The sequence below is a fragment of the Bombina bombina genome, chromosome 3 (genome assembly GCF_027579735.1).
Source record: "Bombina bombina isolate aBomBom1 chromosome 3, aBomBom1.pri, whole genome shotgun sequence".
In the NCBI taxonomy this organism is placed as follows: Eukaryota; Metazoa; Chordata; class Amphibia; order Anura; family Bombinatoridae; genus Bombina; species Bombina bombina.
Window position 1 is genome coordinate 990,433,924 of NC_069501.1, and position 27,488 is coordinate 990,461,411.

General features: G+C 40.2%; 1 protein-coding gene across 1 annotated transcript in view; it reads right to left on the bottom strand.

Annotated features, from left to right (window-relative positions):
- The window catches only part of CDK2 (cyclin dependent kinase 2), a 192,091-nt gene that overhangs the window by 156,223 nt on the left and 8,380 nt on the right, over window positions 1–27,488 (bottom strand). Inside the window, exons 2-3 of the mRNA XM_053708119.1 lie at window positions 20,155–20,232; window positions 3,508–3,628 (exon numbers count right to left, since the gene is read on the bottom strand). Coding sequence (XP_053564094.1) covers window positions 3,508–3,628; window positions 20,155–20,232 — 199 coding nt within the window. The remainder of the gene's footprint in view (window positions 1–3,507; window positions 3,629–20,154; window positions 20,233–27,488) is intronic.

A 27,488-nucleotide genomic window follows, 5' to 3' on the forward strand; every position in this document is an offset into this window, starting at 1 on the left:
TTGCCTGTTTGAGCTTTTTCTTAAAATAAGTATTTTTATAGGTCAGATGACAGCTAATGCAACAAAAAAATAGACTAGATATGCATTGCAACAAATCAATGGTACAATAAATTAAAGGAATATTAAACTCAAATTGAAGTGACAAAACTAGTAAAACAAATCCTGAGGTTTTTGCGAGACATTCTATGTTACAGTTCCAAACATTAAGAGATTTTTAAACATTAAGAGATTTTTAAAAGTTATTTAAATCATATTCAATATTTATTAGAAGGTAGCTTATATTAAAATGTGGTTTAAGGAGGCGGAATGCACTGCTGAAACGGGTGGACGTGCACTGAGGGAGCTCCTGGTCTTAATATATTTTTTAGGGACATTTATCTATATTTATATAAAACCTTTTATCTATAACTTGTGTCCCTTTATGAAGAGCTCTTTATCAATGACTAAAGACCCTAGGAGTACCTATTCAGGACATTTTATACCACAAGTTCTTCAGCGAGTCCACGTGGCTGCAAGTGGAACGAACTTGCAAGACAATCGCTCTTGGTATCCAACTATTTAGAAGATAGGGCTGCCGCATGATACCTTTCTACTTCAGGAGGACAGGGAGAAACTAATAGACCGATTTTCTAAGGCATATATAAGTGCTTATTTGAGACAAATATGAAACTAGCTATGTCATTGGCAGCAAGACTCGGCGACCGATCATTTACAGATAAACCCTGCTCCCTACATCTGAAGGGGGACTATGGTCTGAGACCTCAACGACAGCTAGCTACCTCCCCATGCAGTATACCAGTTATGGAGACTGGCGACTTATCCTCTGCTGTATAGGACACTTACATACCGGAGTACCGCATGGATAACAGACAGTATGAGTGACAATAATGCAATAGAAATGGAGATCAAACACGCTTCCCTGGAAGACAGTAGACGATTTATGTTTGCAACGGGCCAGCACGGCAGCTGACCCGCACCTATGGATGCCACTGATATGCAACTCCAGCTGTGTGATCTTGTTTGTTAAGCACACCATTACTGTGATGGTCAGATCTTGATGTGTATTTGGAGATCCATGTCTTGAGGGGTGGTACATACAGCTGGCCGATATGGTCGGAGAGAAAGACAGAACATCTGGAATAATGGCATGGGGGTAAGAGACTACATCACTTCTCGAATCCGGTGACTTGTTTCGACGTTTATTAGCAACAGCCTGTTAACTACGGGAACTTTTTATGAATACAGATGTCAGAAAACATGGACCTGTAACTATATATGGGACAATCACTTGATTATAGTTAGCTGCCTATTTAGGCACTGAGTAATGACAAAGTATATAGCTCTATTGATACAACAGAATATGCTAGTTTGTGTTTTAGTTTATGGTCCTGAAATGGTTAAAATAAATACTGTATTTTAATCCTGCCATGCTCTCCTAGTCATAACTTTCTGTTTTTGTATATATGTTAATTACCCAACTTTGTCTGCTTGAGATGATCTCATCCGTTCACTAGATCTTACTTGTACCCCCAACCTTACAGCTTAATTTTATTAGACATATTTAGGTTTTTATTGGTAGTAAGAGATATGCTACTTAATATAATTTATCCTTCAGTCTATGAGTTTACCATGGAGGCTGTTAAAGTATGTGCTTTCCCCAGAGGCGATCTCTACTGCTAAAGCTCTGTAGCCCAGCACAATATATGTATGTATATATGCAGCCAATTGTCTATTATTTAAATGGGCAAAGGCAGATCACTACTGAGACATTTCAAAACAGAGCTTTGCATTCAATATTTTATGAAGCTTCTACCTTCAATGCATAACACTACCATACATACTGTTGGATCCTAGTTATAATATATAAAAGATATTTTCTCTCTCGGTACTAATATTTTCCATATGGACAGTGTGCCGTCTGCGGCCGAGACAGCACGACATGTCTGTATCACAAAACAAAAAGTATACACTATACCTAATGTGTATCTTGCCCCCAGCAAATAGTATCCAAAGGTCAAGCAGAGTTACTGTTAACTATCCAGTTAATCAACAACTCCTCAAGTATTAGATAGCCCATATGAAACTCATAGTGTGATGTAAGCAGATATTTTCATGATATAACAACCTTTGTTCTGTGGACACCCTACAGTTTTGATCACCTTAGCTTAGTTGTGTTAAACGTGTAGGTCTTTTCAGATATTGCCATCTTTATCTAGCTCAGCCTAATTCTTGCTAGAAATCATATTAGCCAACTAATGATTTGAAAGCTATTATAAACCTATACTAGATACCTGACACTATACGGGTTATAAGTTAAATTCTTACTGAAACTATTCTTTTGCATATACCCCTATATTTCCTCACAGGAATGTTTGATTTTAATGCAAGTTTATAAACAACTTGAAAATAAAATAGAGGTTGGCTTGTCTTATGGGCTTCACTCAGAGATGCAGATAGCCTAATGTGTTTATGTTTTGCATCCCTGCCACAACTGGATTATGTGCGATCTTACTGCTGATGACTTTGACCCATAAATGATATGTTAAATATATGTTGCTGTACTCCTGCCCTTAGCTGGATTTATAGTCTGTTTTTTTAATAGATATCTCTCTCTGCTTCTCATGTTAATAGTATTTCATTGATGCATAGGTAATTTTGTTCTCTAAATGTGTAAGGGGATAAATATATATCTCAATTGTAGAACCTTCTGGAATGTTGAACAACTTCTACATCTATACTTAATCAAATCTACCACCTGGAATACCTGAAAATTTTATATTTTACAAAGATCTTTTAAGTATCTAGGAAATCTCTTTTAGGGTTGCAATATTCCTCATAATATAAACCTTGACTATACTCATATGTGTCAATCACTAATATCATAGCATTTCCATAGAACAACAATAACTTTAACCCCAAATAGCTCCTTGCCCCATATTCACAATGCCTATTGTTGAACTATAGGTGGCAAAGAAATACCTCTCTAAGACATTTCAGAACTATATATAGCGAATAATTAATTTTTACAAGATTGCTGGCTCCGTTTACCCCCCCCATAGTTTACTGGTTAAACTTAAAGAAAATATATCCAAATTTTCATACCCCCACATTTTTCATATATGTTTCCCCATTGCGGCTACTGATAATCCCCCCCCCACCATCTCTAAATCGAACTGAGGTTTCAATACTACCAGGTCTTTCATATAAGTCTCTAACACACACTTGAATAGCATGTATAAACAAATTATATTTACCTATATAACATTCTTCTTGAACATTAATATCCCAATGTCAGCGTTTAAACTGTTTTAAGTATGATCTGGCAGTTATTCTCTATAGTATAACTAGAGCTTTTTGTTTTATTGTTACATGGATGTCAATATATTGTATTTATTTTATGTTTGTGAAATAACATGTTCCTCATATTGTATGCCTTTAAATACCTCAATTAAAAAAAAAAAAGTGGTTTAAAAGGTGTAAAACTCCAAGTTGCAAACTTTAACTCACTTTAACAAGAGCCAGAGGGATACCAGTGATGTTAGAACCATCCATAAACTTCTTCAGATCCTGATTGAGAAACTCAAAAACAAGGTACAATTTGTTCTCTGTATGGATGACATCAAGAAGCCTGAAATCAAGTGCAAAAAAGAAAATTGATGGTAGGGAGAAATATCAGTCTTATTGTTACTGTACTATATTTTTTTCTGCTTCATTATACCAGCTACAAACAGATCAGATATTTATATAAATTTTAAAAAAATGATTAAAAACAGCTACTATAACAAGTCTTTGAAAACACATTAAAGGGCCATAATAGTAAAAAAATGATATGCTCTAATTAGAGCATGTAATTTTATGACAATCAACCCAGCGCTACTGTGCGTTTAACTCCTGCTGTGTTCTCTGCTTGAGACCAGCAGTGCTCTGAGAGTCCTGAGCGGTATTTTTACCCCTTTGCGAGGGTTAAACAAACCCTAGTCTAGGGCTGATAAAACAATTCTTACAAGTGCTAACAACAAAGGAATAAAAAGTGTATAAATTTAATTACATAAGTGAAACAGATAAAAGACAAAAAATATATTTTAGCAAACACGATAGCGCTGATCAGACGCAATATTGAAGTGTAGTATACAAACAGCAACAATGTGTCATAATATACAATGCAAATATAACATTATATAGAGTGTGGTTGTAATCGATCTCCTGATGTGATTCGATGTGGCGGTTTTTGAATAAGCCCAGATTTGAAGAAGGATTTTAATCTTCAGTTGGAGCTGGAACGAGATGAGGAAGACCAATAAAAAAAAAGACCCTGCTTACGGGTTGAAACGCGTTGCTCTGCTCTGTTTTTGTTTCTCTCTGGCCTCCGTAGGTGCAATTTCCCAGTTACCTGTATGCAAAGGTGTTTGCAACTATCCTTGCTGGGCTGAATTTGCTGCTTCCCGCGGTTTGGAGATTTACGCCACTGAGAGGAACATATAGGACTAAACCACCGACCTCCGGTGTAAGTATAAGTGTTAACCTTATGCTGTTGCCTTTTCCGTCGTTTTATTGGTCTTCCTCATCTCGTTCCAGCTCCAACTGAAGATTAAAATACTTCTTCAAATCTGGGCTTATTCAAAAACCGCCACATCGAATCACATCAGGAGATCGATTACAACCACACTCTATATAATGTTATATTTGCATTGTATATTATGACACATTGTTGCTGTTTGTATACTACACTTCAATATTGCGTCTGATCAGCACTATCGTGTTTGCTAAAATATATTTTTTGTCTTTTATCTGTTTCACTTATGTAATTAAATTTATACACTTTTTATTCCTTTGTTGTTAGCACTTTTTTGGTCTATCCAGTTCGCACCAGGTGTTATCACTCGCACATATATTTGGCGTTATATGCTCAATAATTATTATTTTTTATATTTCTCTATTTTATGCTGCATAGCGCCTGTGTTATTTGAATCTTATGGTTTCTTTTTAGATTCCATATTATTCTCTTTTTCTCTCACTTAATCATTAGAGGTTGGGAGTTTCCTCTTGTTTATCACAGGTTTAATAGGTTTCCTTTTTTGCGCAGTTAACCCTTTGCTCTCTCTTTGTGCATCTGTAAAACAATTCTTACACAATAAATCATTTTCTTTCTTGGTTGAGAGTCCACAAGGCCTTACTCTTAATTACATCACCTGGCCACCAGAGCTTTAAGTATCTCTTCCACTTCCCCTTAGCTCCCAAGTATTGCATAAAGTCAAGGGTAGGACGAAAAAGGAAGGAAAGAAAGTAGGGTAGAGGAGCAAAACTAAAAACTGCAGGAAAAGAAAAAAAAAAGAAAAAAAGAAGAGGGGGTGGGGGGCGAAAGCAGGTTCGTGGACTGACTCACAACCAAGAAAGAAATTAATTTATCAGGTAAAAATAAATGATTTTCTTTCTAATGGTTGTGAGAATCCATGAGACCTTACTCTTTGGAACGAATACCCAAGCTGAGAAGTCCAGGAATTAGGGTGGGAAAAACAAGGAAAGCCATACACCTATTTACCAGTAACCAGTGCTTGAAGGACCTTCTTTCTAAAAGCTACCGTTTGTAAAAAAAAATTAAGGGGAGTATGCAAAGACCACCAGGTTCTGCTTTGCAAATCTATTCCACAGAAGCTTAATTCTTGAAGGACCAAGTAGTAGAGTTAGATAGAATAGAATGAGCCTTTATTCTGGTTGGCGGTTGCTGACCCACCTACAAGTAAGCCTTGTGAATTAAACTCTGTAACCAAAATTACAAAAAGAGACAGCAGTAGCCTTTTGACCCATGTGTCTTCTTGAACAAGCTTTGAGACTGACTAAACTCCCTAACCACGTCCAAATTATGCAAGTCTCTCCTTAGAAGACTATGTTTTAGGACATAAATAAGAACAAAAGATTTACTGATTCATATTTTCCGCTGAAACTACCTTTGGCAAAAACAAAGTCACAGTCTTATCCTGATGAAAAACCAAATAAGGTAAACCACAAAGACAAAGTTGATAACTCTGAAACCGTACTAGCTTAGAAAATAGCAGGGTTGCTAGTATACCAAGTATTTGCATGAGTACTTGTACAAATGCACCGATACCTCCAAATCCTACCCATACGCCATCTTGTGGCGTTTTTCAAACTACATGTTCCCATTTCATTTTAAGCTGGAGTGGAGACAACTAAAAAATTGTTCACTTCTGTTCTGCCAATACAAATTGCTTTTATTTGTATTATTGTACATCAGAGCAGTGCTCCAAAAGCTGCTACTTTACAGCTGGAAGCCTACCTGGGAGAGATTACTGTACATCATTCAGACAAACCTATTAAGTACTGGGCAGTTAATAAACTGAGATTTAATGGCCCAAGAATATCTTTCTGACCCATGCAGTAGTGTGAAAAGTGAAAGATTGTTCAGCTTAGCGTCAAACGTCCTTACTGATAGCAGAAACAGACTTATTAAGGAACAGAAGCATCTCTGCATGTTCAACTATAAGAACTTGCCACTAACTTTTGAAAAATTATTCGAATTGCTAGATTGCCTGTTATACTGCTAGTTCTCATCTTGCACAATTATGCTCAAAACATACTGTTCTCTGAGGAACATCATTAGTCAGTGCTGGACTGGGAATAAAAAGCAGCCCTTGAAAAATATGAAGACCAGCCCTATTTTCTGTTAAATCAGTAGAATGCAAATGCCCCATTTTTTTCAAAGGGGATTACTGGGAAACTCCTTCCCCAATATTATATTACTTTGTATTAAAAGTACAAATGTCAGATTGATGAGTTATATAGGCACCCTACAACCCAATTGCATCCAGTAAATCACCCCTTTAAATTGTAGCTTTCCAGTCCCAGCTGCTGCAGCTGTTATTTATTATTATTTTTTTTATTTTTTTTAAAACAGCTTTATTGAATGAAAATCCAGTTACAACATGCACATATCTGGTAAAATGTTCCATTACATAGTGTAGACAAAGTGCATATACTTTGCAGTCTTTTTTTTTAAATACATATAAACAAAAGTTAAACCATAACAAACAAAATAAAAAAAAACATTGTCAGAATGATACAAATGCATCTTACCTTCATTTACAAGGTTAAAAAGGCACCAGTGATTACCCCAATCTGCTAGATCACCCATTAAGGTGAAGTGGCTAATCTATAGAACAAAATGAGTGCTAAATTCCTGTGCATATGAGACTCCCACATTGTTTTCATCTGGATGTATGAGTCACTTCCTTTATTTTTAAATGTAAGCATATTCCTCCATATCCAGTAATTGACAGAATTTATTCTGCCATTGTACCAAAGTGGTGACATATAGATAGATAGATAATGTTATGGATTTTGGAGGGAGTAAGGTACCACCTTTGAATAATTTTGAGGTTCATTTCTATTAATCTACTAGAGGCCGAGACCTTAGTTATAGTGGAGTACATGTGTATCCTATCCTTGTGTGTCAATTGTGTATTGAGTTCCTTTTCCCAACTATCTATATAATGTGGTATGTTTGACGTAGCTTGAAAAATGAAGTAGGCAAGTGTGAGGGTTCTCTTAGTGGGGATTGGAGATTTGCACAACACCCCGAGTCATTAAACATGGATAACCCGCCGTCAATCAGTTCTTTTGAGGAATAAAGTTTTTGGTCCTTTCCCAAGTGGAGTATCATCAGCGCGCGCTGGTGTTTTATGTATTGGGAATCCCTTAGTAACCCGGCCTCTGGAACAAAGTCAACACTGTCTGTCAATGGAGTCATGGGAGAAAATCTGGAGGATACATGTGGGTATTCTATAAGAACTCTATCCCATGTCCTAATTGTCTCTGAGATAATTGCACTTTGTGCAATGCTTATTGGCAGCGCGGTGCATCTCTGACAACACAGCCCCCCCCCAAGTGTCTCTTTTCAGCTATATCATGTTCCAGTTTTACCCATGCCTTGTGTTCGTAACTAGTGAACCAATCCACCACCCTCTGCATAAAGATCACTTGCCTGTATTTTGTTAAATTAGGAACCCCAAGCCCTCCATTTTTGATATTCGAACACATAAGTTTATTGTTGATTCTGGCTTTGCGCCTGTCCCAGATAAAATCAAATATGTTGTTTTGTAAATTAGTTAGGAAATTCCGAGGGAGTGGGATGGGTAGGGTTTGAAGTAAATACAGTATACGTGGGAGGATGTTCATCTTTACTGTATTTATTTTCCCTAACCAAGTAATATGTTGGGAACGCCATGAGGATATATCTGTTATTATAGATTTCTGAAGCATTTTATAATTAAGGGAAAACATTTCCTGATTGGTAGGGGCCAGCATGATCCCTAAATATTTAAGATTAGTCTTTTGTAAGTGGAAAGGACAAATGTCCTGTATATGTGCTGTACGTTGTGCGTTACACTGCAGAATTAGCATTTCAGACTTATTTTTATTGACTAGGAAATTGGAAGCAACATGAAAATGGCCCAGCTCTTTTAATAATTGAGGAACCGAAGCTAGTGGGAGTGTTAGGAAGAAAAGGATGTCATCCGCATATAGTAATGTCTTGTGTTGTGTATCTTTTATACAGATACCTGTAATGTCTGTGTTTGCTCTTATCTTTGTTGCCAGTGTCTCCACTACACAAACAAGAGAGGCGACAGGGAACACCCCTGTCTAGTCCCATTGTATATACGGAAATTGTCTGAAAATATCATTCACTCTGACTTTGGTCGTTGAGTATTTGCATAGAGCCATGATTTTGGATATAAAGGAGTCGCCCACCCCAAATTTTTTAAATGTCTGTCAGAGAAATGGCCAACTGACGCGGTCAAACGCTTTCTCCGTGCCAGTTGAAGCCACCACCACAGGGATTCGGTGTGTTTGTATAAGGTTTATAAGATGGATAGCCCTAACAGTGTTGTCTTTAGCCTCTCGTGCGTGGATGAAGCCCATTTGGTCACTGCATATTAAGAAAGGTAGAACTGAACTGAATCTGTTCGCTAGAACTTTTGCATACGTTTTTAGGTTTGAATTCAAAAAGGAGATGGGACGAAAATTTTCGGTCTTATTAGGAGGTTTACCCTGCTTTGACAGAACTGTTATATGGGCTTCTATACCTATTTCAGTGAAGGGGGAGTCTTCTGATATATCATTAAAAAAGGGTTAGCATATGGGGAATCAACATGTCTTTATATTTTTTAAAGTAATAGTTGGTGAATCCATCCGGTCCAGGGGCTTTATTTGCCAGAAGTTGATTTATTACTTTTTTGATCTCATTAAACGTTATTGGTTCGTTAAGGGTACTTTCGTCTTAGTTTCGTTTTCGCCATTACGTGTGGGTCACTATGGTGCCGTTACATGCAGCAGAGTCGGATGGTGCGGCTTCGAGATTTGTCTCCTCAGGATCGCAACGTCTGCTTCATGGGTTTAAGCACACAGCTCTCTGTCAGGCCAAGCCACCCTCCCAGGAGAGCAACCCGGTATCACTTTGTCGGGTCCCAGGTAATTAATCTGCCACCATGGCAAGCACAAAACTATCTCACATTCAAGCCAGTCTGTTAGGGTGTTACACTGCTTCCCTCTGTTAAGAGCCAAAAGAGTGGTGCTTGAGCTCGGAGCTTCACTTACAAGCAGCCATTCACCCGCATGGCAAGGCTCCGCCTATTAATATATTTTATTGTAGTTTTTTTATTTATGAACATCTTCCGTGAACTTTGACAACAAGCACATAAAACTTATTTCAAAATGTCTTGAGATACAGTTCATAATTATAAAGAAGAGATCTTAAATCAGTCTGTATTGTGCTTGGTAAACTGAAATGATATCAAAATTATTGTGCTTGGTAAACAGTCATGATAAACAAACAAAACAAAAAAAAATGTATCCGTAATTGGTATAGGTAAGAATTTGAAGGGGGAGAAAAAAAAAAAAAAAAAAAAAAAAAAAAAAAAAAAATATCGGTATCGGTACTTGTACTCAGTCTTAAAAAAATGGTATTGGTGCAACCCTAGAAAATAGCCAACAAAAACAGGACTTTTCAAGATAGCAACTTGATGTCCAACGAATGAAATCAGTTCAAAAGGCGGGACTCCCAAGGACCAAATTAAGACTCCATGGTGGAGAAACCGGTTTATATACAGGTTGGATTCTTACCAGAGCCTGAAGAAAGGACTGAATACCAGGAAGACAAACTAGTCTCCTTTGAAGCAAAACAGAATTGAAGGCCTTCCTGAAGAAACTGAAAAATACAGGGAATACAGGGAATCACAGAATGCCAAGAATAACCCCAAGAAAGATATACCTTCCACACATTGTGGCAAGACTTTCTTGTAGTTGCAAGACTGTATCAAAGTCTCAATCACAGAATCAGAGAAACCCCTTACACATGTTTACCTCTCCACCCACAACCCCTGTGAAAATAAATAAAATGGAGGAAAAACCCCAATTTGTCCCCCTTGTCCACAAACTTGCGTACTGTGCGCAAACTGTGCTATGATAAAAGAACCTGCCAATAAGTGCTTTCTCCTTACCAGGTGTATATAAAGGCCAATGATCCTGACTAAGTGACCCTCTTTGAAGCCTCAAGTATTTGTGAATTTGGTTACTTCCCACCCTTCATGTACTCACTGTTCTGCTTTTCAAATCCTATATGAAACAAGTGTCTGTCCTGAACTGTGACAAACAGTATTGAACCTTGTAGGAAAGTACATTCACATCGCCACACAGGAGGCGGCTAAGGCACTGCCTTGCGGCACCAGTGACGGACACAGAGAAAGATTACATTGTGCTAGCAGTACTCCCTTAAAGTGAAGGTCAATTGTATGCAAATGGACTGCAGCAATTTACTTTATTTTTCAATATCGTTTTTACTTTTTGTATAAAATATAAATATATTATACCTCTGTTTTTACACTGACTCCTCCCCTCCACCACTTCCTTATTCAGCACTAGTGACGTAGCGAGCGGTCCCACACGCTCACAATCCCTCAAGGAAAATGTGTATGCGTATGTTCACCGCAATCGCGCATGCATAAAAATTTTACGGTCCATACCAGTGATACCTAGTATTCAATAAATAAAAACATTCATTCATTGATTGCTATGCGATCGTGTCACTCACTATACCTTTGTGAAGACTCAGAGTTTTCTATGTTACCTGCTGCCCAACAATTTTTACGGTAAGTAAATAATAATAATTTGCAATTTATATAGCGCTTTTCTCCCTGTGACTCTCAAAGCACTTTACAAATATACCAACATAAGACATAAAAGTTAGGCGTTTCTGAAGGTCAGATAAGCGGATTGAATGCCCGATGGAAGAGGTGGGTCTTTAGCTTTTTTTTTTTTTTTAAAACGTCTCTGTAAGGACGGTGCCTCTCTGATTGCGCACGGTAAAGAGTTCCAGAAAGTAGGGGCAGCGTGGCAGAATGCTCTGGAGCCTGAGTTTGTTCTTATTCTTGGCACTGAGAGGAGGGATGTGTTGGCTGACCTAAGTGAACGGGATGGGATGTAGGGTGTCAGGAGCTCTTTCAGGTACTGTGGGCCTTGGTTGTTTAAGGCTTTGAAGGTCAGCAGGCCAATTTTAAAAACATAATTTATGCTTACCTGATAAATTCCTTTCTTCTGTTGTGTGATCAGTCCACGGGTCATCATTACTTCTGGGATATAACTCCTCCCCAACAGGAAATGCAAGAGGATTCACCCAGCAGAGCTGCATATAGCTCCTCCCCTCTACGTCACTCCCAGTCATTCGACCAAGAATCAACGAGAAAGGAGAAACCAAGGGTGAAGTGGTGACTGGAGTATAATTTAAAAGATATTTACCTGCCTTAAAACAGGGCGGGCCGTGGACTGATCACACAACAGAAGAAAGGAATTTATCAGGTAAGCATAAATTATGTTTTCTTCTGTTATGTGTGATCAGTCCACGGGTCATCATTACTTCTGGGATACCAATACCAAAGCAAAAGTACACGGATGACGGGAGGGATAGGCAGGCTCATTATACAGAAGGAACCACTGCCTGAAGAACCTTTCTCCCAAAAATAGCCTCCGAAGAAGCAAAAGTGTCAAATTTGTAAAATTTGGAAAAAGTATGAAGCGAAGACCAAGTTGCAGCCTTGCAAATCTGTTCAACAGAGGCCTCATTCTTAAAGGCCCAAGTGGAAGCCACAGCTCTAGTAGAATGAGCTGTAATTCTTTCAGGAGGCTGCTGTCCAGCAGTCTCATAGGCTAAACGAATTATGCTACGAAGCCAGAAGGAGAGAGAGGTAGCCGAAGCCTTATGACCTCTCCTCTGACCAGAGTACACGACAAACAAGGAAGACGTTTGTCGAAAATCCTTAGTTGCCTGCAAGTAGAACTTGAGGGCACGAACTACATCCAGATTGTGTAGAAGACGTTCCTTCTTTGAAGAAGGATTTGGACACAAGGATGGAACAACAATCTCTTGATTGATATTCCTGTTAGTGACTACCTTAGGTAAGAACCCAGGTTTAGTACGCAGAACTACCTTGTCTGAGTGAAAAATCAGATAAGGAGAATCACAATGTAAGGCTGATAACTCAGAGACTCTTCGAGCCGAGGAAATAGCCATTAAAAACAGAACTTTCCAAGATAACAATTTTATATCAATGGAATGAAGGGGTTCAAACGGAACACCCTGTAAAACGTTAAGAACTAAGTTTAAACTCCATGGCGGAGCAACAGTTTTAAACACAGGCTTGATCCTAGCTAAAGCCTGACAGAAAGGCCTGGACGTCTGGATTTTCTGACAGACGCCTGTGTAACAAGATGGACAGAGCTGAGATCTGTCCCTTTAATGAGCTAGCCGATAAACCCTTTTCTAAACCTTCTTGTAGAAAGGACAATATCCTAGGAATCCTAACCTTACTCCAGGAGTAACCTTTGGATTCGCACCAGTATAGGTATTTACGCCATATCTTATGGTAAATCCTTCTGGTAACAGGCTTCCTAGCCTGTATCAGGGTATCAATAACCGACTCAGAAAAACCACGTTTTGATAAAATCAAGCGTTCAATTTCCAAGCAGTCAGCTTCAGAGAAGTTAGATTTGATGTTTGAATGGACCCTGTATCAGAAGGTCCTGTCTTAGAGGTAGAGACCAAGGCGGACAGGATGACATGTCCACTAGATCTGCATACCAAGTCCTGCGTGGCCATGCAGGCGCTATTAGAATCACTGATGCTCTCTCCTGTTTGATTTTGGCAATCAATCGAGGAAGCAGCGGGAAGGGTGGAAACACATAAGCCATCCCGAAGTTCCAAGGTGCTGTCAAGGCATCTATCAGAACCGCTCCCGGATCCCTGGATCTGGACCCGTAGCGAGGAAGTTTGGCGTTCTGGCGAGACGCCATGAGATCTATCTCTGGTTTGCCCCAACGTCGAAGTATTTGGGCAAAGACCTCCGGATGAAGTTCCCACTCCCCCCGGATGAAAAGTCTGGCGACTCAAGAAATCCGCCTCCCAGTTCTCCACTCCCGGGATGTGGATTGCTGACAGGTGGCAAGAGTGAGACTCTGCCCAGCGAATTATCTTTGATACTTCCATCATTGCTAGGGAGCTTCTTGTCCCTCCTTGATGGTTGATGTAAGCTACAGTCGTGATGTTGTCCGACTGAAACCTGATGATCCCCCGAGTTTTTAACTGGGGCCAAGCCAGAAGGGCATGGAGAACTGCTCTTAATTCCAGAATGTTTATTGGCAGGAGACTTTCCTCCTGATTCCATTGTCCCCTGAGCCTTCAGAGAATTCCAGACAGCGCCCCAACCTAGTAGGCTGGCGTCTGTTGTTACAATTGTCCAGTCCGGCCTGCTGAATGGCATCCCCCTGGACAGATGTGGCCGAGAAAGCCACCATAGAAGAGAGTTTCTGGTCTCTTGATCCAGATTCAGAGTAGGGGACAAGTCTGAGTAATCCCCCATTCCACTGACTCAGCATGCACAATTGCAGCGGTCTGAGATGTAGACGTGCAAAGGGTACTATGTCCATTGCTGCTACCATTAAGCCGATCACCTCCATGCATTGAGCTACTGACGGGAGTTGAATGGAATGAAGGACACGGCATGCATTTAGAAGCTTTGTTAATCTGTCTTCTGTCAGATAAATCTTCATTTCTACAGAATCTATAAGAGTCCCCAAGAATGGAACTCTTGTGAGAGGAAAAAGAGAACTCTTCTTTTCGTTCACTTTCCATCCATGCGACCTTAGAAATGCCAGAACTAACTCTGCATGAGACTTGGCAGTTTGAAAGCTTGAAGCTTGTATCAGAATGTCGTCTAGGTACGGAGCTACCGAAATTCCTCGCGGTCTTAGTACCGCCAGAAGGGCACCCAGAACCTTTGTGAAGATTCTTGGAGCCGTAGCCAATCCGAATGGAAGAGCTACAAACTGGTAATGCCTGTCTAAGAAGGCAAACCTTAGATACCGGTAATGATCTTTGTGAATCGGTATGTGAAGGTAAGCATCCTTTAAATCCACTGTGGTCATGTACTGACCCTTTTGGATCATGGGTAAGATTGTCCGAATAGTTTCCATTTTGAACGATGGAACTCTTAGGAATTTGTTTAGGATCTTTAAATCCAAGATTGGCCTGAAAGTTCCCTCTTTTTTGGGAACCACAAACAGGTTTGAGTAAAACCCTTGTCCTTGTTCCGACCGCGGAACCGGATGGATCACTCCCATTAATAACAGATCTTGTACACAGCGTAGAAACGCTTCTTTCTTTATCTGGTTTGTTGACAACCTTGACAGATGAAATCTCCCTCTTGGGGGAGAGAATTTGAAGTCTAGAAGGTATCCCTGAGATATGATCTCTAGCGCCCAGGGATCCTGAACATCTCTTGCCCAAGCCTGGGCGAAGAGAGAGAGTCTGCCCCCCACTAGATCCGGTCCCGGATCGGGGGCCCTCGGTTCATGCTGTCTTTGGGGCAGCAGCAGGTTTCCTGGCCTGCTTGCCCTTGTTCCAGGACTGGTTAGGTTTCCAGCCTTGTCTGTAACGAGCAACAAGCTCCTTCCTGTTTTGGTGCAGTGGAAGTTGATGCTGCTCCTGCTTTGAAATTCCGAAAGGGACGAAAATTAGACGGTCTAGCCTTAGCTTTGGCTTTGTCTTGAGGCAGGGCGTGGCCCTTACCTCCTGTAATGTCAGCGATACTTCTTTCAAACCAGGCCCAAATAAAGTTTGCCCCTTGAAAGGTATATTAAGTAATTTGGACTTAGAAGTTACATCAGCTGACCAGGATTTTAGCCACAGCGCCCTACGTGCCTGAATGGCGAATCCTGAGTTCTTAGCCGTAAGTTTGGTTAAATGTACTACGGCCTCCGAAATGAATGAATTAGCTAGTTTAAGGACTCTAAGCCTGTCCGTAATGTCGTCCAGCGTAGCTGAACTAAGGTTCTCTTCCAGAGACTCAATCCAAAACGCTGCCGCAGCCGTAATCGGCGCGATGCATGCAAGGGGTTGCAATATAAAACCTTGTTGAACAAACATTTTCTTAAGGTAACCCTCTAATTTTTTATCCTTTGGATCTGAAAAAGCACAGCTATCCTCCACCGGGATAGTGGTACGCTTAGCTAAAGTAGAAACTGCTCCCTCCACCTTAGGGACCGTTTGCCATAAGTCCCGTGTGGTGGCGTCTATTGGAAACATCTTTCTAAATATTGGAGGGGGTGAGAACGCACACCGGGTCTATCCCACTCCTTAGTAACAATTTCAGTTAATCTCTTAGGTATAGGAAAAACGTCAGTACTCTCGCCGTACCGCAAAGTATTTATCCAACCTACACAATTTCTCTGGTATTGCAACAGTGTTACAATCATTAAGAGCCGCTAAAACCTCCCCTAGTAATACACGGAGGTTCTCCAATTTAAATTTAAATTTGAAATATCTGAATCCAATCTGTTTGGATCAGAACCATCACCCACAGAATGAAGCTCTCCGTCCTCATGCTCTGCAAGCTGTGACGCAGTATCAGACATGGCCCTAGTATTATCAGCGCACTCTGTTCTCACCCCAGAGTGATCACGCTTGCCTCTTAGTTCTGGTAATTTAGCCAAAACTTCAGTCATAACAGTAGCCATATCTTGTAATGTTATCTGTAATGGCCGCCCAGATGTACTAGGCGCCATAAAATCACGCACCTCCCGGGCGGGAGATGCAGGTACTGACACGTGAGGCGAGTTAGTCGGCATAACTCTCCCCTCGCTGTTTGGTGAAATTTGTTCAATTTGTACAGATTGGCTTTTATTTAAAGTAGCATCAATACAGTTAGTACATAAATTTCTATTGGGCTCCACCTTGGCATTGGAACAAATGACACAGATATCTTCCTCTGAATCAGACATGTTTAACACACTAGCAATAAACTTGCAACTTGGTTACAATCTTATTTAACAAAAACGTACTGTGCCCCAAAGAAGCACTAAACGATTAAATGACAGTTGAAATAATGAACTGAAAGACAGTTATAGCATCAATCCTTAAAAACAACACAACTTTTAGCAAAGGTTTGTTCCCATTAGTAAAGTAACAATAATTAAATTTGAAACATAAAAATTACAGAGCAACGTTTTTTAATCACAGTCAATATATGTCTCACAGCTCTGCTGAGAGAATCTACCTCCCTCCAAAGAAGTTTGAAGACCCCTGAGTTCTGTTATGAGATGAACCGGATCATGCAGGAAATACAAGAGTAACTGACTGGAAATTTTTGATGCGTAGCAAAGAGCGCCAAAAACGGCCCCTCCCCCTCACACACAGCAGTGAGAGAGAAACGAAACTGTCACAATTAAAACAAGCAACTGCCAAGTGGAAAAATAATGCCCAAATATTTATTCACTCAGTACCTCAGAAAATGCAAACGATTCTACATTCCAGCAAAAACGTTTAACATAATAAATACCTATTAAAAGGTTTAATGTACTTTTACAGAGTAATTCCGGTGAAATACCATCCCCAGAATACTGAAGTGTAGAGTATACATACATGTCATTATAACGTATGGCAGGATTTTCTCATCAATTCCATTCAGAAAATAAAAACTGCTACATACCTCAATGCAGATTCATCTGCCCGCTGTCCCCTGATCTGAAGCTTTTACCTCCCTCAGATGGCCGAGAAACAGCAATATGATCTTAACTACTCCGGTTAAAATCATAGTAAAAACTCTGGTAGATTCTTCTTCAAACTCTGCCAGAGAGGCAATAACACGCTCCGGTGCTATTGTAAAATAACAAACTTTTGATTGAAGTTATAAAAACTAAGTATAATCACCATAGTCCTCTTACACATCCTATCTAGTCGTTGGGTGCAAGAGAATGACTGGGAGTGACGTAGAGGGGAGGAGCTATATGCAGCTCTGCTGGGTGAATCCTCTTGCATTTCCTGTTGGGGAGGAGTTATATCCCAGAAGTAATGATGACCCGTGGACTGATCACACATAACAGAAGAAATATGTTCGCCATTTAATTGGAAGCCAATGCAGGGAGTGGAGAACAGGTGTTATGTGGCAGGAGCGAGTTTGATTGGTCAATAGTCTGGCTGCTGCGTTTTGTACTGTCTGAAGGCGATGGAGTTCTTTTTTTGGGAGGCCCAAGTAAAGTCAGTAATATAGCCTAGAGGATACAAATGCATGTATTAATGTTGGCATATCATCCGGTGGAATTAAGTGTTGTATCCTGGCTATGGTTTTCAGATGAAAGTAGGCAGATTTTATTACGGAGGAAATCTGCTGTTTAAAAGATAGTCCAGTGTCAATCAGCACTCCGAGGTTTCGTACCTTTGCTGAACTAACGAGTTCAGAGCCTCCAAGCTCCAGGCCAGTTGGGTGATCGTGGGATATTTTTGATGCCAGGGGTCCCCTCACCAAGAGTAACTCTGTTTTGTCCGGGTTCACTTTGAGACAGCTAGCATTCATCCATTCTATGAGGTCTGTTAAGCAACTGTTTATGCGGCATGCTGGGTCTGTAGTATCTGGAGCTAAAGAGAAGTAGAGTTGTGTGTCCTCAGCGTAACAATGATACCTTAGGCCATGTTGGTTAATGATGTCCCTCAGTGGTAGTAAGTAAATTGCGAATAGCATGGGAGACAGGATAGATCCTTGTGGAACTACGCAGGCCAGTTCTGTTGGTGCTGATGAGCTTGATCCTGATATTACTCTCTATGATCTACCAGCGAGGAAAGATTTAAACCAGTTAAGGACTGTGCCTCCTAGACCACAGATGTACTGTAAGCGCTCTATTAGAATCCTATGGTCAATGGTGTCAAATGCAGCTGAGAGATCCTGGAGGATTAGGATGGAGTAATCACCTTTGTTTCTTGCCATGAGGAGATCATTTAGCACTCGGACTAGCGCTGTTTCAGGGCTGTGGCGGCATCTGAAGCCCGACAGGAAAGGATTGAATAGGTTTAGGCGTGATAGATGGGCTACCAGTTGAGTTGCCACTACTTTTTCAATTATTTTCCCCAGAAATGGGAGGTCGGATACTGGTCTGTAATTAGTCCTGCAGTCTGGGTCTAATAAAGGTTTCTTTAGGAGTGGTTTTACCACAGCTTCTTTTAGAGGATCTGGAAAGTCTCCTGTTTTTAGTGAACACTGCACTATTTTTGTGAGGACTGGGGCGAGTGTTTCAATGAATCCAGATATGAGCCGAGTTGGAGCAGGGTCTAAGTCACAAGTAGTAGGGTGCAACTTTTGTATGGTGTTTTTAACTTCTTTTATATCCACATTTGTAAAAGTGGACCATAAACTGGGGCAATCTGGCATTCCATTGTAGTGGTTTTGGTGTGTAACTGTTTGGCCTGCTGTGATAGCGGTTCAGATTGAGGAAATCTTGTCTCTGAAGAAATTCGCAAATGCTTCACATTTATCCTGAGAAAAGTTGGTGGGGCTAAGAATGCATGCTGGTTTGCAGAGCCTTTCTACTATGCGAAACAGTTGCCTGGGTCTATTGTGGGAGAGTGCAATTTCGCGTGATAAAAATGAAGATTTTTTCCGAGTTATCTTGGATTGATATTTATTTAGATGTTTGGTAAGAGCGGCTTTATCCTCTGGATCATGTGTTCTGCGCCACTTTCTCTCGAGCTTACGTCCTGTTCTTTTCATTTCTCTGATGGAGCTATCAAACCATGGTGCATTGTTGTGGGTTTGGACAGTGAGTATGCAAGATGGTGCAATGCTTTCTAGTAAGTAAAGGGTTTATCAAGCATATATTACTATAATAATAAAATATACAAACGTTTTATATCGTTGAATCAGAGCTTGGGGACATAATCGGAATCATTAGATAAAATTTAACATGTTGCTGGGTGTTATTACTAGGGATATGAGCATATTGACATAAATAAACTGAGCAGAATGATAGTGCTGGGGCTGAAGCCGTATACGCATGTGCGTTTAATACAGGAGCATGAGGTTGATGACGCAAGCGGGTCTTTCGCGCATGCGCATAAGTGACTAATGACATGGGTGGAAAGGAGCTGAACACCCCGGGGGGGGAAACAGGGATTGGAGATTACAGTGTAAAAATCTGTCAATATTGGCAAGATGGCGGGCGGACAATCAAAGTACAACGGGGGAGAATTAAATTGTGAAATATTAAATATTCTGACAACTTTTAGCATAATTCATGAATGAACATCAAGGTCATTTATAATTAACTGCAGAACGGAGTGAGCGACTAAACCAGACTTGACCTTCACTTTAACTGCCTCTCTTCTGTGAACTCTGCAATTATTTAATTTACTAAGCACCTCTATCCTTGCCCTCTCCTTGACGAGGCAAAGAACTACTGGGAGGGAAAAGGGACAGCTACTTAAAGCTCTGGTGTAGGGTGTCTTTGCCTCCTCCTGGTGGCCAGGTGAAGTAATTCCCAAGAGTAAGGTCTTATTGACTCTCACAACCATTAGAAAGAAATCCTTAAATTACATGCTTTAACAGGTTTAGCGCATGTATTTTTTTTGACTATAAAAAGTTATTAGCTACACATTAAAGTTGAAAATTCTACTAATAAAGTATTAAGAAAAAAGTGATTACATTGCATATGGTGAAGGATACCTTTCATCTTTTTAATGGATTACTTTGCTAATCTAGAGTGCAGTATCTAGGTGATTCAATACATTTAGGAGGATTTATAGAGATATGTATTTTCACCTACTTGACAATGTTGGGGTGGTTCAGTTCTTTCAGAAGCGAGATTTCCCTGATGGCTGTGCTTGGAACACCTTCTGTCTCACTAGAAATAAAACAAAATAGAATTCACAATGCAAATCAAAGGTAATTTTATCAGTTGTGCTACCAGAAAGTGTTAGGAAGGTTACTAGCTCTTATTAGCAGGGTGGATTTAATAAAAAACAAATTGAATGTAATAACGATTTAAATTACTAGTCCGTAAGCATTTTTAATACCCCCCCCCCACCACCAGACACCACCACCCCCCCCCCCCACCACCACCACTTCTTAAGCTTAAATTACATATCTGTTATAAGCTTGCAAGAACAATATTGCACTGTGTTGATTTCCAAATACTAAAATTTGGCAAGGTTATTGTAACCTAATAAAATGAAAATGCTGAAATCCCTGTCTTATGTGTAGTTACTTATACAGGTATACCTCGCTCATACAGCGGGTTAGGGACCGGAGCCCCGCTGTAAAGTGAAAACCGCCTTAAAGTTAAAAAAGGCAGTTTTAGCTTTCTTTCCACTTGCCAGTGTGTTTAAAAACTTGAAAACATGTTTGAACTAGCATATATTAGGGGTGCAATAGGGCTAAGTTTCGTTTAACACTAGCACAGAATTCAATAAATACTGTACTTGTAAAATAGTGACAATTACTGTAGTAAAATTTGCCAAACTATAGCACTGAGACACAGATTGCACTGTAAAGCTGTAAACAGAGTGAACTGCGCATAACAAAATAGTGCCAGTCACTTTTCTCGCAAACTCACAATGATTACAGCACTATTTCATAATGCTTGGAGGATGAACTTCAGCTCCACAAAGCGCTGTATTAGCGAATCGCTGTAAAGTGAAGCGCTGTAAAGTGAGGTATACCTGTAATGTCTCTACAATATTTCTCTTTTCTAGTTCGCTCACAATATTTTAAGGTTTTGCATTTTCTATCCTATACATAGGTTTCTCTAGGCCTAAATTTATGACTTGGATTACTAAATTATAAAGCCTGACTCCCCTCATGTTTATCATTAAATGACGTAGATCTACTTCATAGGGTACATAGCCCATCGTACTGCATAAAGTAGATCTAGGTTGCAGCTTCAGGAAGCTCCAGCAGTCTCTGTTGTCAAGTAACAACCGAGAGCAGCTGTTCCTGAGCTACAGACATCTTCAAATGTTAACTGAGCAGGATCAGTGGGGCCCTGCACTGCAGAAAAATTTTGAAAGATGGCGCCACCCAGTAAGAAGAGGCGGAGCTTCAGTATAAGGCACCATTAAGCTATTAAAACAGCAAAACTGATTTAAAGAGATCTGCAGGACCAGGCTAAAATAACAGTGAATAATTACTATTATGTTCTGAAACAAAAAGTTATTTCATGACTCAGACAAAGAACGTGATTTTAAACAACTTTACAATTTACTTATGTAATTTTCTCCATTCTCTTTTGGTATTTTAGGTTCAAAAGGATAACTAGGTAGGCTCATGAGCAGCAACACATTACTGGGAGCTTTCTGCAAGAGTGTTGGCTGCAGAAAAAAAAATGAAATTTATGCTTACCTGATAAATTTGTTTCTTTTACGATACAATGAGTCCACGGATTTCGTCCTTACTTATGGGATAATCGCCTCCTGGTCAGCAGGAGGAGGCAAAGAGCACCACAGCAGAGCTGTATATATAGCTCCTCCCTTCCCTCCCACTCCAGTCATTCAACCGAAGTTAGGAAGAGAAAGGAAAAGCCAAGGTGCAGAGGTGACTGAAGTTTAACAAAATAAAAGACCTGTCATACAAAAACAGGGTGGGCCGTGGACTCATCGTATCGTAAAAGAAACAAATTTATCAGGTAAGCATAAATTTCATTTTCTTTTACAAGATACGATGAGTCCACGGATTTCATCCTTACTTATGGGATACAATACCAAAGCAATAGGACACGGATGAAAGGGAGGGACAAGACAGGGATCTAAAAGATATTGGGCTGCGGATACCCCATTTGAGTATAATCTTTGGTGATTCCCTACAAGGGAAAGACCTTGTTTGGACCTGTTTTAACGGAAGGTCTCTCTGATATTACGAGGGGTAAGGGACATTCCTTCCCTCAGGATAAAAAAAACTTTCAAGGGAAGTCATTCAGATCTTTCTGCCAAGCAGGAGCAGTCTAAGCTTTCCTGGCGAACCAGTCAATCTTGGAATAGGGGAAAGCAATCCAAGAATCCTGCTGGTGAACCAAAGACAGTAGGATAGGCCTGCCCCCAATCAGGGAGGACTCTGTATCCTAGGGATACAATATGAAGTTTAGGATTTTTTATCCCAGGGGCGGGTCTTTGCTTTCAAGATTATCTGCAGAAGAAGAGAGGCATACTTACTCTGCATTGGGGACCACTCTGTTATGGGAGTGATAATTCCTGTTCGGATTTAGGAACAGGGGCTGGGGAACCTTCAAATCTATTTTAGATCCCAGGAGTCTTAAACATTTCCTCAAACTACCGTCCTTCAGATGGAAGCTATTCGTTCCGTTCTCCCTTGATCCAAGAGGGTCAATCTATGACAACTGTGGATTTAAAGATGCGTATTTGCAGGTTCCCATTCAACAACAGACAAGTTCCTTCACGGATATGTCATCCTTCCTGAGATCTCTCGGACGGGAGGTAAATTTGGGAAAGAGTTCCTTAGCCATAAGTACAAGGGTTTCTTTTGTGGGAACAATAATAGATTCTCTATCAATGATGATTTTTGTCTCCTTGAATACTTTTGGAGCAGGAGACAAGGGATTCTCTTCAATGGTGGTTTTCTTAGGATGGGGAGCAGTCTAGGGCTTCCTAAAAGGCTCAGGGAATTTGCACTTAGAGTCTGATCTTCCTATAAACATGCTGGAACCGAGGGCGATTTTCTATGCTCTTCTGACCTGGCCTCAGTTAGCTTTGGTCCAGTTTATCAGGTTCCTGTCGGACAACTTAACGTCTGTGGTTTACATCAATAATCAGGGAGGAATGGGGAGTTCCTTAGTGATGACAGAGGTAACCAAAATAATCCAGTGGGCGGAAGCCCACTCTTGCCGTCTGTCGGCGACCCACATCCCAGGGGTGGACAATTGGGAGGCGGTCTTCCTGAGCAGGCAGATTTTTCATCCGGGGGAGTGGGACCTCAATCCGGAAGTGTTTTCCAGTCCGATTCTCAAATGGGGTCAGCTGGAATTGGATATCATGGCATCTCGGCAGAATGCCAAGATACAGAGGTATGGTTTGAGGTCCAGGGACTCTCAGGCGGTACTAGTAGTTACCCTGGCTGTACCTTGGATCTTCGGTCTAGCATACCTATTTCCTCTGTTTACTCTTCTTCCTCGGGTGATGCCCGAATCAAGCAGTAGAAGGCCTCGGTGATTCTTATTGCACCGGCTTGGCCTCGCAGGATTTGGTATGCAGATCTGGTGGACATGTCATCTCTACCACCTTAGAGACTTCCGTTGAGGAAGGATTTTCTAATGAAGGGCCCTTTCTTCATCCAGGTCTAGTTTCTTTGAAGCTGACTGTTTGGAGAACGCTTAAATTTTACTCAAGTGGGGCTTTTCGGAATCGGTCAGAGACCATGAGTCAGGTTCATAAACCTGTAACTAGTAGGATTTTCCATAAGGATTTGGCGTAAATTTCTCTATAGGTGTGAATCCAAGGTCTACTCCTGGAGAAGGATTTTCGTCTAGTTCCCTAAAGGATAAGATCTGTTAGACGTCTGGTGGATGCTCCAGATGTACAATTTTTTGTCAGGCCTTTGGTTAGGATTAGGCCTGTGTTCAAGTCAGTTACTCCTCCATGGAGTCTGAATTTAGTCCTCAATGGACTTCAAGGGGCTCCGTTTGAGCCTATGCATTCCTAAAATATTAAGTTTTTATCTTGGAAAGTTTTGTTCTTGTTGCTATTTCTTCTGCTCGCATAGTATCAGAGTTCTCTGCATTGCAGTATGAGTCCCCTTACTTTGTTCTCCATTTGGATAAGGTAGTTTTACGTACAAAATTAGGATTTCTTCCTAAGGTAGTTTCTGATAGGAACATTAATCAGGAGATTGTTGTTCCTTCCTTGTGTCCTAATCCTTCCTCTCAGAAGGAACGGCTTCCAAACAATTTGGACGTGGTTCGTGCCCTAAGGTTTTACCTGCAGACGAATAAGGATTTTAGTCAGTCTTCTGCTTTATTTGTGGTTTTCAGGTACACGTAAGGGGCAGAACATTATAGCTACTTCTCTTTCTTTTTGGCTGAAGAGTATCATACGTTTTGCATATGAGACGGCTGGACAGCAGCCTCCAGAGAGAGTTACGGCTCATTCCACGAGGGTTGTTGCTTCCTCATGGGCGTTCAAAGATGAAGCTTCTGTGGAACAGATTTGAAAGGCTGCAACTTGGTCCTCTCTTCACATTTTTTCAAAGTTCTACAAGTTTGTCACTTTTGCCTCGGCTGAGGCCATTTTTGGGAGAAAGGTTCTTCAAGCAGTGGTGCCTTCCGTTTAGGTTCCCGGTCTTGTCCCTCCCGTATCATCTGTGTACTCTATCTTGGGTATTGAATCCCATTAGTAATTAAGATGATCCGTGGACTCATTGTGTCATTAAAAAGAAAAGAAAATTTATGCTTACCTTATAAATGTATTTCTTTTGACACGAGTCCACTGCCCGCCCTGTTCTTGAAAGACAGGTTGTTGGTTATTATAAACTTCAGACACCTCTGCACCTTGGTTTTTCCTTTCTATTCTTAACTTGAGTGGGAGGGAAGGGAGGAGCCATTTAAAAGCTTTGCTGTGGTGCTCTTTGCCACCACCTGCTGACCAGGAGGTGAATATCCCATTAGTAATTAAGATGATCCTTGGACTCATCGTGCCAAAAAAATAAATAAATTTATCAGGTAAGCATGCTCTATTTAATTTCAACATGTATTGTGCATTATTGAACCAAGTTATGTGTTTAACCCACGCAGAGATTGCAAAAGGGATATGAAAGGGAAAAAAAAAGTTAATTTAATTTAAAGTACACATAAAAAGAAACAGGATAGTGTTAAAACAGAAAAACTTTACTTGATTTCTTGCAAGATTAGTACAATAGAAATTATCAGTGTAGCCACTGCCTTTAGTGAGATATGAGAGCAGACAATATTGTAGTTTTCTCCTAGCAACCACTTTGCCTTCCTGTAAAGACCACAGCCATGACAAGAAGTAGTGGACCCTACACAAATTATTATTTTATTTTTTTTAAACTTAAGTGTAAAAATCCTCTTTAAAATGATAAACAATACATATTCTAATTATATAACCGACTGTTTAGTGATTTGTTTTTTTAATTGAAACAATGAAACAGACTGTTTTAAATCCTTTTAAGATTGCCATAAGTCATAAAATTACATTCTCTAATTTTACGACTATCAACCCTACACAGTGTTCTCCACAGGAAAGTTTGTCAGCCAGGTGGCAGTGTAATATTTTCTAATATTATATCATTTTCTGCTATCCAAAGCACTAATAGCATAATTTAGCATACATTTATTTAATAATTTAATTTGTGCAATAAAAATTGAACAGCTTTAATATTAGCTAACTTAGCTTAAAGTGAATGAGAACGTTCATGAATCAGTGCCCAGTTTTTAAAAATACACTATTAAAAACAAGGGCACTTTCATTCATGAAACTTTATATTGCAGCGTTTTTTGTTTTTTTAATACTTCTTTTTCTGCAGCAAAGCCGGATCAGCAATCCTCTGCATGCTTCTCATGCTGTACTTAACACAGCAATGACGAAACCGGCTTCCTCTGCAATGTAAAGTTTCATTAATTAAAGTGTCCCTGTTTTTAAAAACCAGGCACTGATCCATGAAAGTTTACATTCACTTTAATATTGGCTAAAATTTTAGCCAGGTGGTCAGTAAAAATCAGTCGGTTGGTGCACCCTCTAAAAAGGTCCTGGGAAGAACATTGCCATACTACTGTGAGTTTTACCCCCAGTAGAAGTGTCAGTTGGTACATGTAAAGTACTGTAGGTACCGAGTGGAACCCACCATTGATCCACACAGCAGCACTAGTCATACAATTCAGATGTGCAACTAGCACTGCTGATTGGATCACACATGGGTTAAACACACAGTAGTGCAGGGTCGACAGTTGTAAAATTACATGCTTTAACAAATTAGAGCATGTAATTTTTCCAAATTTTAAAGAAACTTATAAAGGGATATGAAAGTCAAAAAGTTTTGTGCTTCTGACAGATACCATTTAAAACAAAAAAAAATCCAATTTACTTTTATCAAATTTGCTTCATTCCCTTGTATTTCTGTGCTAAAGAGATACCTAGGTAGGCATCTAGATCATTCAATGGAAGGATATAGTGCTGCCATCTAGTGCTCTTGCAAATTGATAACGTTCTTCCAAAACTGCTGCCAGTGCCATAGATTACTACAGAAATGGGCCGACTCCTAAGCATACGTTTAAATAAAAGAACGAAGAGATGTAAGTAAATTAGAAAGTTGTATTCCCATTTCCTTACACTAAACTCTCTACTTGACCCACTGCAATCTGGATTTCATCCCCATCACTCCACAGAGACAGCAATTGTCAAGGTTACCAACGACCTACTTACAGCAAAATCCAAAGGCCACTTCTCTCTGCTTGTCCTCCAGCCTTTGAAACTGTTGACCACCCTCTTACCTCTTATGCTCCAAACCCTCCAATCCTTCGGCATATGGGACACAGCTCTCACGTGGTTCTCTTCCCATCTATCTAACCATACCTTTAGTGTAGCCCTCTCTGGAGCATCCTCTGCCCTGTTACCACTTTCTGTTGGGGGTACCTCAAGGCTCTGTCCCCTTCTCTTTTCAATCTAAACATTATCATTTGGTTCCTTAATAAAGTCCCACGGGTTTCAATACCATTTGTATGCCGATGACACCCAAATCTCTCTGCACCAGACCTACTTCCTTCCTTCCTAACCCGTGTCACTGTGTCTTTCTCATATCTCATTCTTGGATGTCCTCTCACTACCTTAAGCTAAATCTCTCCAAAACTGAACTCCTTATTTTTCCCCCTTCTTCCAAAATCTCCACCCACCCACAATTTTCTATAACTGTTGATAATTGTATTACCCCTAACCCGCATGCCTGATGTCTTGGTGGGTCACACTTGACAGACCTTTCTTTCACTCCTCACATTCAGTCCTTGGCTAAAGCCTACCGCTTCCACCTTAAAAACCTCTACAATAAGACATTTCCTCACACAAGACACAGCTAAGATTTTAATCCACTCTCTCATCCTTTCCCGCCTCAACTATTGCAACTCCGTCCTCTCTGGTTTCCCTA